Source organism: Panicum hallii, chromosome 3 (genome assembly GCF_002211085.1).
Source record: "Panicum hallii strain FIL2 chromosome 3, PHallii_v3.1, whole genome shotgun sequence".
Taxonomy (NCBI): Eukaryota; Viridiplantae; Streptophyta; class Magnoliopsida; order Poales; family Poaceae; genus Panicum; species Panicum hallii.
The window spans coordinates 9497208-9510475 of NC_038044.1; the positions used below are offsets into that span (position 1 = coordinate 9497208).

Sequence of the window (13268 nt, forward strand, 5' to 3'; positions counted from 1 at the left end):
ATGTTTCGACAACTATACTTCAGTGGCAGGTTATCAACCTAGCCACTTAACATCTGTTTTCTTTAAGTCTATGATGTTTCTGCGTAACAGTTGTCAGCCGATGCATTTCTTGTAAAATGTTTCTACCATCGGCTGGTTAGCTGGAACGGTTGTTATCTTTTTAGTATCGGCTACTGCCGGTAACATTCTGTTATTCCGTCCTACATCGGCTATCACATAGCCGATCAATCTGAGGTGCACACACGATCTTAGGGTTCTTGCCAATCGTCCGACCCAAACCAATTTTTGGTTGCTTTTCCGTATCGGTCAACACGGCCGATCGATCCTTAGCTTCCCCATTCATATCCACACACTTCTATCAGTCGATCTATCGACTGAGAGATCGGCTTTATACTTATCGGTCATATACCCTTAACCACACTCCATTCGGCTATACGTTACTCAATTGTTGTGTTAACGTAATCGAGCCGATACAACCACACCTAGTTACCTAGAATAACACCTAAGCACATCTCAGTTAAAACACGATTGCTCTAGGAATCATCCTTCTACCAAGGTAATCGATACTTTCATCGATCATCTAGGAATCCGATGCACCTTTCCATCAGCTAAACCCCCGTTGTTTCCAATCGGCTCTGTTGTGATCTTCAACGAGCAGCCGATTCCAATTAGTTGTCCACCTAAAGCTCTATCTAAGTTTAGTTTTAGATCTTTTTGGGTGTAATGTGAATAGTATGTTATATGAGTGTTGGATTGTAACTGTATTGAGAAGTAAGGTAGTTTTATGTGCGCACTTTGAATGTAATGTCGCATTGCATGTAGATACGATTACTTCGGCAACGGTACTTACGAGGTCTTCCCGGAGTCTGTAGAGGATGTTTCTGAAGACCAAGTGGATGTCAACAAGGGAATATCGGAAGCTCCGAACCAAGTTCGGAAGATAACAACACTAACATCTCTGACTTCAGTCCCACCAGTAAAGGCAAGCCCCGGACATAACCCACTATTTTAATTATACTGCAATCTATATCTACTTACATATTCTTTGCATTAAGTTCTTAGGAATTGCTTGAAACCCTAGTTGCATTCTCCTAGGAACCAATGTGATGAATACTAGTACTTGAGTCCGACTAGCTGCTATGCTAATAGGGCCGGTAGAAGTCGGGTGATTTCCTGTCACTCGCGCGATATAGGAGTTGTAATATTTACATTCCTGTTATCACTATAAGGATGCCGGACGGGAGTTTTGTGAGGTAGCATGGTTGAGATGATACCCCGTCTGTGTTGTTGAATTTGATAAGGTCGCGGTGTGTGCCGATCGGGGTTAAGCGTTTGAAAGTACTAACCACATGCCGTGAGTTATGGGTAAGCGGTAAGCCTAGTAGCCAATCGGTCCGAGGAGTGGACATACCTCCCACCACTCGATTGCTTCTTCTGGTTACTTATGTTCGACTGAGGAAATACGTGTTGCAAGGGCAACCAGGAATACGGGTTTTGTAGTCGCGCTACAGACGTATGTCCTGCACGAGTGATGTGCGTATGTTCCTGCAGTCGCTTGTGGTGGACCTGTCCACGAGTCGGAATGAAAGGCAAACGGTTGCTTCGGAATGACCCTGTGGTGTTCCAAGCGTGTGAGTTAGGTTTACCTTGCAAGGTTAAATTCGATTCAAATCGTCCGCTTCTCACGCAGATTGAGACTGCTTGATCCCTTTATCACACAGAGTAACAAGAGCAACTATATGATGATTAATACTGATGGTTGAAATAAAGATCTTACTATGCTTGAGTAGTTATAGGTGCTCACCTAGAAAGGATAATCAACTAGAACCTGAAAAGTAAAAGTTGAAGTTAAGGACCTACTCTTTGTTGCTTTTCAGCTGAAACTAAACCCAGAACCATTATAAGCTTTCATAAGTCTAGTTATGGGCTAAGTATACCCAATTCCGGGTAAGCCTTGCTGAGTATTAGAATACTCAGCCTTGCTAGATATATGTTTTGCAGGTAATGTCTTGAAGACCCTACTCCTCCCTTGCCCTGGCCCTGTGCTCTTTCAGAAGGTTGGTCCGTGGAATGGGACCCGTCCCCGGCCAGCACTGGTGATATCGAGCGATGTCGTGCTCGGGCATAGCATGACATTCGTCTTAACGACGTATGGTAATCATCGCGTATGTTTTCCGCTGCTAACAACCATAGTTTTTAACAATTTGTAATCTTTTCTCTGAATTTTAATTTTCGTACCTCTTTTGGAAACCCTTGTAATGTAATTCCCTGTGATGTAAAATGTGATGGTGAATGTATCTCTGGACTCACCTTCGTGTGAGGTAACCTTATTTGATCCTGTGTATCGGTGGTTTATCGGGACGTTACCCGACAGGCCAAGGGATTATACCGTTTGAAGTACGTCGGAGCCCTTTGGAGTGGACTCGCGTACTTGAGCCGGTATAATTCAGGTTGGTTCTGCCACAAAAATCTTCAGAATTTCGTATGCATTTTAACTATCATGCCTCCTTTGTTTTCAATTTAATAATCATTACCAATACAATTTCTAAGTATACTTTTGTGTGCGCTTCATTTACAAACTTCACCCACTGTCACTGCTCTTGTAATTGGGTTGCTTTGAAGGGAGTGGGAATCGATGATGTAGGAGTTTTGAAGCTCTTGTTTGTTAGTGAAATGCAGGGTTTTGCTCTCCGCTTGGGTCAAAACATGGAAAAGAAATTCTATTGTGAATAGATTGAATATCATGAATCAAATGAAAAGTAAATGGCGGGATTTAAGGCCCAATTCTTCCTTTTTGAGAGCAGGTCAGTCTGGGCTTGAAAGTTGCGTGTATGCAGGTCGGCCTGGGCTTGAAAGCGTGTGCGGGCCGGCCCCTGGATAAGAAATGCTCCCTATTGGGCCCACAAGTTCTATGACCTATGCCACAACTGAATGAAATGGAAAGGAAAAAGATATATAAAGAAAAAAAAAACCTGACAACGCAAGCAGAAACGCAGAGAGCTGTGTGCTTGGTCATATCACCGTGTTGCCTGCATAGATCAAATGGAGAGCCTATGCCATCATCTTATGTTCTGCTATGCACGCATTGGTGGAGCCATGAGCTATCCTAACAAATTTTGTACAATGAACTTGCCATAGATCACCTCATACAACCAAACACCTCAATGGATTTCCTGTTTTCCAGCACTTTCATCCAATCCAAATAAGACTAAAAACTGCCATGTATGGGTCTGACCGTCTGGGTTCTCAACTTCTTACTCACGTTTGAAGCCAAATGAAAAAGGCGTGCCAATTTCAAGCTTTTTTTCCCTGGGGCAACCATCTTATTCCTTCTCGCACTGCCCTTTCCCTCCTAAAATTTGTTCATGCACACCAACACAAACATTTTGCGCACACTGCAACAGAAACCCAAGTGCTGGTCATTTAAGTACACCAAAACACCAAGCTACTCCGGCCTGCCTCGTCGCAGCAGTACAAACGCCCTCGTCCCATCGTGCACGCGCAGCTACTGGCCGCTGCACAGTCCCTCGACCGCGGGCCCGTCCGTCAGGAGCTGCGAGACCCACTCGTCGTCGTAATCGGCATCCTCGTCGTCGTTCCCTGCTGCGGGCTCCGGAAATGGCCACGGCCACGGCACTGCCGGGGGCGGCGGCGCGCCCGCGCGCCCGTCCACGGACGCCATCACCGTGGACGCCGGCCCCGACAGCGACGACCCGCAGCTCTCCTTGCCCCCGCCCACCGTGGCGTACAGCGCGGCGCCCGGCGGCGTCGGAGGGCGCGGCGGCAGCGGCAGGACGGCGGCCCCGGCGGCGAGCCTGATCTCGAGCTCGAGCCAGCTCATGACCTCGGCGACGGACTCCTCTGCGATGCCCTCGTGGTCGTCGTAGTCCTCCGCGTACAGGCGCTCCGCCACCCTCCCGACCACCGCGGCCACCTCCGCCGCCTCCATCCCTCCTCTCCTCTCCGGCACCACGAGGCAGCTGCTGAATATATGCCGATCGATCGGGTCGGATGGGTCAGGGCAGGGGCTTGCTTGCGTGGCGGTGGCCGGCCGGGCGGTCGCCTTTTTATAGAGCCACGCGGGCGACCAGGCCGCGCGACGTGGGCAGGCCAGCGTGGGCCGTCGGATTACGAACGGACCGATCTCGCGGCCGCGCGATCTCGTTCGGCGAGAGCGACGAGGTGGCCAAGTGACGGTTCTGCCCCTGTAGCAGTAGGCCGTGGCCTGCGGGAGCCTAGGAGTTTTTTTGGATCGGTGTGCGCTTCGGGAAACTGCGCTTTTTTCAGCGAGGCAGGCTTGTGACACCGTGCAGCGGTGCAGGCAGCATTGACGACCTGACCTGACCTGACCTGACCTGCTTCTAGTGCTTGGTTTGGTCGTGACATCGCGGAGCGCTGCTGGCTTGGCACAATGGACGTACAGGTACAGTGCTGCTGACAGTATGCTACTCTCGCATTTGATGTTACCTCTGCCTCCTGCCGTCCTGCGTTTATGCTAGCTCTACCTCCTGCGTCCTTTTGCGGTTGAGTTACATGCAACTTAAAAAATGAGCTACTCGGTTGTTGGTAGTAGTTCATGGCCTCAGATTCGGTCTAACTTAAACTCAACTACTTTATCAAAAAGAAAAAACTTAAACTGAACTAAGGAAACCTATAAGTTAGTAGAAAATGAAATATCCAAATACAGAATGGAATTATGAAAACTATCCGGGGGGGAGCATTGGCATTGTTTTTGTCCCATGTTTTATTCCATCTTTTTTTTCACCCCTGCATAATCATATTCCCATTAGTAGATCTCATATATGTAACATAAAATGATAAAAAGGTCCACCGAAAATATAAGGAAAAGGTCCTCAAAATCTCTGGTGGCTTGCTCGGATAAATCCACCAGTGTCCATATGGAGAGAGAGCGGATCCGTGTCCCTGCAATGTTCGAGCGGATCCGTCGTCCCTGCAATGGACGAGACGCATCACGCCAATCGTTGACAGGCTGCCGGTGCATTCATATGCGGTCTCACGAACAGAGGAACGGATCCGTGGCATTGACTACTCGCAGAGATCGGCAGGCCGGAGGGCCCTTGCGTGCGTGCGTATCAGCGCGTGTAGCAGAGTTGTGATGCGATGCGATGCGACTCGTACCGCATCACTGCGTGTGCTGCTCCTTGGCAGGCAGGAGAGCAGAGGCAGCCAGTCTCTGACTATAGGGATGTCGCATATCTGTCACGCACTCGCTCGTTATTCGCAGTCCACCGATGCTCGCTGCTGCTTCCACCGTCCCGTCGATGATGAACGTGGCATTGGCAGGCACCGCACCACCAGCAGGCGTTGCAGCTGCTGCCGGGCCGGCAGAGCCCATCAGGCGGGTTGGGTCTTGTCGCGGCCACAGCGCCACCGCGCGGTCTCCCGGAGCTGTGGGCCTGGGCGTCCAAATCCACCTGTCAGCACAAGTCAGGCACCCAGACCCGTCGGACCCTCTCCATCCCGTGTCCTCCTGCCTGGCACGCTCGGCAAGGGCACTCTCGACTCTCCCACGATGATCATCGTGCTCGGCCTCGGCGGAGACACCGCCGGGAAACAGCACGTAGCCGTGGTGGCCAGGACCCGTATCTTTGGGGGGTTATTAGGCTGAAGATACTAGCACTAGGGCAGTAGGGCCTGCTAGCTGCAGCGTATCTTCAAGGCTGGCGCCATGGCCCATGCTCGGAGAGAAGCTCATCCGATACGCCATCCCTGCTGCGGAGGTGGCTCGCAACTTCCAACGCCTCCAAGCTTGCCGAGGATAAATGCATCCACTGACCACCGGCTGTGCCACGTAGGGATGGAGACGGAATTCCATCCGTATTTCTGCATTTATTCTATATTTGCGGCTAAACGGAAACGGGCCGAAAGTATCGAAAACAGGTCGGAAATCAGGAACGGAACGGGATATGGAAGAGGGTCTATCCCGCCCATATTTTCGGGATCCCGTTTTCAACCACGATGAATCCATATTCGTCCCGTTTTCAACTTATACAAGATGGACCAAATAACTTAGCATACAAGATACAACCCCAGCCCAACACTCAACTCTCAAACATACCCAAGAAGTCAGCCATCATCCACATTACATGCCCCTGGAACCCTACCACCAGCCCCCACCGGACCCCTCGGTCTCTAACCCCTGCCTGCTGGCGGCCGTCGCACGTTCGCTGGAGGCTGGAGCTGTTGCCTGCCTGCCTGAAGCCCTGCACGCGTCGGCCGCGCCTCGCCTTGTGCCTTCGGCGATCCGGCCTCCACGGCCCCACCCGGTTGCCCGACTCCTGCCGTCCTGTGCCACTCGCCCGCTGCCGGCCGGCGTCCGCCGCGCCCAAATCGCTGCACACAGACGTGCCGGCGTGCGCCACTCCCTCCGCCTGTCTGCGGCCTGCCTGGTGACCACGAGATGGAGCTGGCCGTCGGTCTTATGCTTCCACACCGTCGGTGCTGGAGAAGTACTAGGGCTTAGGATGGATGCTGCCTGCACTATGTGTCTATATTATTGACCTGATTTATCGGGGGGGGGGGGGGGCTGCATGGCCTTTGCGGCTTTGCCTAATGCCTATGCCTGCTATGCAGCAGCATGCGTATAATGTGTAACGGTATAGGCTCATGTCTAATGTCTTGTAACTTTGTAAGTTGTAACGTGTCATCCAGCGTAAGTTTCCGGGTCCCATTGATTTCCGTTCGTATTTGTTCGTTTCCGTATACCTATCTATTTCGGTTCCCATCCCGGTTTCGGCCGTCCTGCTCCCATTCACGGTGAAAAATATACGGCAATAAAAATAAGAAAGAGGTTTTCCCGCCCATTCCCATCCGTTTTCATCCTTAGTGCCACCAAACTAATGCAACAACGGAGGCTGCGGTAAACTGGTAACGATTCGTTCGACCGCGTGGGTGGGTGGGCCGAAGGTGCTGCGGACCTGCCGCGATCCACGACGAGCCAACGGTGGGGGTGAACTGGGCTCAATTCAATTGTAAGCGTTTCTTGTTAGGCCCATGGAGGCCTGGTGACATGCTGAGATCGGCCCGTGGCCTTCTCCACCGCCCTGGGATTGATAGATATCTCTTACTAGGATCCACGCACCAAAATGCGGTCAGGGAGCGTGGACTGCGTGGTCACATCACGGATAATTTCCAGCCGATGGGCGGACGGCTGAGATGGTGCGAGTTCCGGTTATTATAAAAAAACCCCTCCAACTTCAGAGAAAGCAATCCGCGATCCGGCCTCCTTACTTTTTTCAAAAAACCCACAATTTTTCTCAAAATCAACCCGCAATCCAATCTTTCCGGTTAAGAAAAAATTTGCAGAGAAAATTTTAATTTTTCACAAAATCAATCTGCCATCCTCGTCCTCTCTCAGATTTTTCAAGAAAATCTTCGGATTTTAATTAAATCAAACCACAACCCGTTCCATCCGTTACTCCTATACGAGCAACATTATACGTACAATTTGAACACCAAAACACGTTGAAATCAAAAGTTGTTCAATATAGAATTTGATCAGAATTCAAAAAATACAACTTTATTATAGAGCACATTTCAAAATCTAAAATACTTTCGCAGTTCATTTGCACAAATGCTTGCATGCAATCGTCGTACCTACAATATGAACACCAAAATATCTTCAAATTAAAGTGTTAATACAAAAGTTGCTTTGAATTTCAAAATCTACAGCTTTATTATATATTATATAGTACAATTTCGAATTCACAATACTTTTACAATTCATCCGCATAAATTTTTATGTAGGATCCATTCTACCTACGATTCGTCTTTACATCAAAAAATCTTAATATAAAAATTGCTCAAAATTTTAAAATCTAAAACTTTGCTACGCAACAGACATGATAACCGAAAACACTAAATATAAGAAAAAAAATAATTCTATTTCCATACAAAATAATATTCTACTTTTTAAATAGTAGCGTCATGATAATAGAAAATTCAAAATATATATACCAAGTACAATAACAAACTGCAAACTATAACACCTATATATATAATAATTATTACTTTGCATATAAACTAAATTCTATATCAACTATCCGACGATATGAAATACGGACCTGCACGGCAAAACCGCCCCCCTTTCTAGTAACTCACGAGTTGCCAAATCTATCCAACACTCGAGGTCCGGAACTTGAGAATACATACAGTATATGGATTAATCGAGGCCTTAGCTCTACGGCCCACGGCCCGCGCACTCGCTTGCTCCTCCGTCGACCTCGCAGTCGCTCGCTCTCGCTCCCGCCGTCCTGCGCTGCACCGCCGACACGCGTGTAGGCTATCCTGACGGGGAGGCGACACGGCGACACCGCAGGTCGCCTGCACACCCCGTTTCGCGTGTCCGGTGTTGCCTGCCTGCCAGCCTGCGCGCGACTCTGGGCTGTCAAACGACCCGCCATAACCAGACCATATCACATAGAAAAGATATTACGTATAGAAGGCACGCTTTCAATACATAATTTCTTCAAAATAAATTATTCTCCAATTATATATCTTCTCTCTTTTCTCCCCATTTCTCTCTTATTTTGTCTTGATTTTCGTGTAGATATAATTTTTTGTATAAGATACATTTTCTTTATATTTTTCCTTCTCTTCTCTTCTCGTTAACCATTCCATCTCAGCTTTTTTCTTATATAGTAACATATTTAATGCTACAGAAACCAGCTAAGTTGGAGGGTTGGGACTGCCATAATCATTCATGTTGACCTTTAACGGCCGTACTTTACTAATTAATCCGTCCACAGCTCGACCAATCAATTAATTAAGCAGTCCAGGCTATCACCTCCTACCACCACAAGCCGCGACTGCCCCGCACGTCACGACTTGAGAGACCAGCAGGAAACAAACAAACAATCGCTAGCTGTCCGTCACATGGCCTGCCCGGCCTCCCCTCCTCTAATCCCGTCGCCGGGGCAGGCAGGCCGCATCTCCCGGCCGGATTAATCATGCGCTCGCTGCCACCAAAGTGCCGCCATCTTTTGCGCCCGGTGATGACATAAACTAGAGTGAGGGACACGAGTGCCCAGCCGGGCTCGCTTTTACCGACACTCCTCAGCACGAAGCACTTGCCTCTGCCTCCGTGATAAGTAGCAGCTCATCGCCGGCCATTCTAAACAGGAAAAATTTTCTTATTCAAGTTTGAAAACACACTCGCACCAGATTTGAATCGTCCGCAGAACTTTGGACCTGTTTAGATGATCCGTAAACGCAAAATGGGGGTGTAAAACTTTACAGATTTTTACGTTTACGGCTCCCACCTCGTAAACGCAAAAAATACGCCGGTCCGTTTATCGTTTAGATGCGTAAAGACAAAAACGCTGTTTTTGCAAAAAAAATTTACCTTTACGGCATGATCTAAACAGGCCCTTTGGCCCTAGAACAGCAGATCCCGCGGGAGCCGGGGCGTAAATGATGCGCGTACTTGGCACTACCACGGGCTACCGCAATCTGCTCCCAATTACTCCCCTCCACTCCTCTACAGCTAAAGCGCAGCAAGCACCGCCACCTGCAAGCTTAAAATAAATCCATTCGAATTATACAGTGTACAATATCAGATCTCACCCAATTATACACCCGCTACTCAATGACACAAAAAAAAAGTGTTTCAAGAAAACAAAATAAGAAGAAGTAAAGCTCGAGAAGAAAAATGCCTGGGGGGAATTTACACCGACGCGACGCACGCATGGATGGGTTCCTACTCGTCTGCTCCAATACAATAACTGTAAATAAATTATAGTGCGTATATCAAAGCGAAAAAAGCTTTCCTGGAAAACCTCTCGTGCTCCAGCCCAGCCCCTAATCGTAATGCGCTGCCAGCCCGCTTCCGTACCTAGAAAGTCCACTTCCAGATCTTGACGCGGACCCTGACCTTGCACGAGTGCGCGGCCGTGCTCACCGTCGCGCTCGTCGTCGCGTCGGCGTCGGACGGGGCCGGCGCCGGCGCGAGCGCGACGGTGCCGTTCTTGCCGCCCTTGGCCTTCCTGGGCGCCGGCGGGGGCGGGGGCGGGGGCGGCGGGGTCACCTTGATGCCCTCGCAGTGCACCTGGATGCCGATCTTCTTCGTCTTGAGGCTGCCCACGCGGGCGCCCGCGCTCGTGTCCGCGTCCAGCACCACGCTGAACCCGCCGGACTTCTTCACGTCGGCGCTGGCGCTGGGGTCCACCGTCGCCGCGTCGGAGGCGATGGTGGCGGTCAGCACCGTGGTGTTGCCGGCCGCGTGCGCGAACCCGGGCACCGTCGCGCTGCCCAGCGGGAGCGCGTTGGCGGCCGTGGCGGCCGAGAGGGTGAAGTCACCGTAGAGATAGACGATCTTCTTGTTGGGGTTGCGGGCGGTGACGGTCAGCGTGATGGCGTCGGTGAGGACCGGCGCGGTGGCGGAGGAGGTGAGGTTCAGCGACGCGAGGCGGACGGAGGAGACGGTGAAGGACGGGCGCTGCGGGCGGTACAGGAGGTAGAAGGCGCCGCCCGCCACGGCGGCGAGGAGCGCCAGGAGGATCACCACCAGCAGCGCCCAGCAGAAGCAGCAGCAGAAGCTGCACCGGCAGGACCGCCCGCGCCGGCGCTTGGCCGGGGCCTGCGGCCGGTAGATGGGCCGCTGGTACATCTGCGACTTGGGCGCCGGGAACGATGCCGGCGCGCCGCCGTTGCCGCTGGCGGCCGCGGCCGCCGGGGGCGGGTTGGGCTTGGCGGCCGGGTAGACGCGGTCGGCCATTGGCGCCGCCGTCGCGGAGCACGCAGCGGTGGCGGCGGGCTTTGGAAATGGATGGGCGGCCCCGGCCGGTGGAGCGGTTGTGCTGCGGGCTGCTGCGGCTTGGAGGTGGTCCTGGGGAGTTCTTGAATGGACGCGGCGAGATCTAATAAGGCAGGGGGGCAGGGGAGGAGAGAGAGGGAGAGCGACGCGTCACCACCCACCCTTACGCGCGATCGATAGCTCGACCTCACCTAATGATCTGCTGTTACCACTACTACTTTGCTAATTGGCCCGCCGCCCCTAATCATCTACTTAATTTGGTGGTTTAGTGGGCCAATTGGTGTCTTTTGCAACTTTTTTTGTGTGCGTACTGCTGCATTGCGTTGGGTAACGGTGTTAGTTACCGCCATATTGCACTTCTCTGGTATTGGGTTAACTTTTTGAGAAAGAAAAGACGAAGTACTAATCTGCAACTTATTTGTACAACCCTATTAACACCAGGTGTCTTTAACTCTTCCATTCACAAATGAATTGCCACCCAAGCAACTTTCATCTCCAGGTTGTAAAAAGTTGTGCAGGCAGGAATGCTTGAGGGGACAAAATGCCCACAGCTGATACCTATCCAGCAGCAGCTGAGAAACAATGGGTGCAGCATTCCAGTTAATACTTTTAGCACTAGTAAATCACTTGCTAGCTGCCTGTACCAAACAAGGCCTTACTTTAGCGGGCGAGTGAACTTTCATCCCCATGTGTTCCTCATTTGCAACTCAATCACCAGAGCAGAGCACTAGTTAAACACCCCATGGCCTTTCCTTTCTGACTCCGGCGTCTTGAGCCGCTTTCAGTAAGTTTAATTTTGGGGGGTAGGTGCTGTCGTTACGCTCAAGCAGGTTACGTATCCTTTTCTCTTTTTTTTGTTGAAGAAAGCAGGTTATTTATCTCGATCAGCACCTGGCAGAGACATCTGACAGCGATCAAAACCGAGTGTTTCACGCCAAACCCGTCTGTTATCGTCCCATCACTGCCAAAACAGGCTATAGATCGCTGGCGCATTAACGGCCCTGTGTAATGTTTACACTTAATAGTCTCTCTCTCTCTCTCTATCTCTATCTTTTTTTAAAAAAACACTCACTAGATTCCAAATTTTCGCGTGAGAAGGCACAGCTGGGTTTACAGATTTGTTGAGGATCTGGAGGAGGAGCCCTGCGGTTTCCAACCTGTGTGTGATTAGCAGGAAAGGATTACCTGGAGGCCCGTGCATGTTGAGCGAGCGGGTCGGCAAATAATTGGCACGACGGCGTCCCCGCTGGCGGTGTCGTGCGGCTCCGGCCACCGCCTCCTCCCTTCCGCCCGCCGCTGCCCTGGAAACAGGCCGAATCCAACCAGCCTCGCCGGGGCCCGCGGGTCAGGAGGAACAGCTAGCTATAGCCAGGTCGTAGTGGGCGCCCACCCTGGCCGCGCCCGTGTCCGGGGGTGCTCGTTTCAGGGGATGGGATGTCACATGATCCAGATCAATCTTCCGCTGTCTGGCTTCCGATAGCGGTTAGGGGGCGTGTTCAATTCTGGGGGGTTAAATTTTAGTTTTGTTATATAAAAAAGTATTATATTATTTTAGAAGTATTAAATAAAATATATTTATAAAACTAATCAACTAATTGCAGAACCTCTTGTCTAATTCGCGAGACGAATCTAAAGAGTTATATTAATCTATAATTAGCTGATAATTACTGTAGCAAATTATAGATTAATTAGACTTATTGTGTTCGCCTCGCGAATTAGCACTGATCTGTGAAAAAAATTTATAAACAGATTTTATTTAATATTTTTAAATAGTAAGATTCTTTTTTATGTGATATGACTAAACTCCACCTCTTCGAAACTAAAGGGGACCATTAGATTTTTTTCGTTGTTTAATTTATCGGAGAGGTAACATGACATGAGTACCCGATGGAGCAACCAGATTTCTGAATTATGCACGAGGTTGAAACTTGGGCTAGGCCCGCCCAGTCAACTGCCATGCCCTGTGGCGCCGGCAGAACATGCTCGACACATGCATGTCTGCAGCCTAACCCGTCGGGATCGGATTTGGGGCGCCGCTACCTTGTCCGCACTGAAATTGACCGGCCTTGCTCCCATGGCGGCCCGTCGCCGTCGCTCTCGTCGGTCGAAACTTGCTAGGAAGCGCGCGGCGGCGCTGTGTGGTGCACTCGCTCACGGCGCTGGCGGCACCCGGCAGGCAGGCATGAATGTGCAGCGCAAGGAGCATGCAGGAGCTGACCATCCGGGTGAGAGCACCGTGTGGAAACTGGAAGCCCAGCCGCGGGTCTGACCGAACAGGCTCCGACGACTCTCAGTCTCTGACCATACAAGCCCGGCCGTGAGAAATTGGAGAGGGAATGCCGCATGTGAGGCTTTGGCTAGGCGTGGAGAGGTTGACCGGGTTTGCCGGGCAACGGCAGCAGGGCTGTTCATCCGGCGCGCGTGGCAGTATGCTCACTTCACTAGCGGCTGATCAGAGGCATGCAGGGGTAGTGGTGATGACCAAGTGGCCAAC

General features: G+C 50.8%; 1 protein-coding gene across 1 annotated transcript; it reads right to left on the minus strand.

Annotated features, from left to right (window-relative positions):
• Positions 1 to 9530: 9530 nt before the first annotated feature.
• LOC112883986 (NDR1/HIN1-like protein 13) lies at positions 9531 to 10878 on the minus strand. The gene has a single exon (XM_025949266.1). It carries the CDS (start codon positions 10733 to 10735, stop codon positions 9854 to 9856), a length of 882 nt encoding a protein of 293 aa, XP_025805051.1. The 5' UTR covers positions 10736 to 10878; the 3' UTR covers positions 9531 to 9853.
• Positions 10879 to 13268: the final 2390 nt, after the last annotated feature.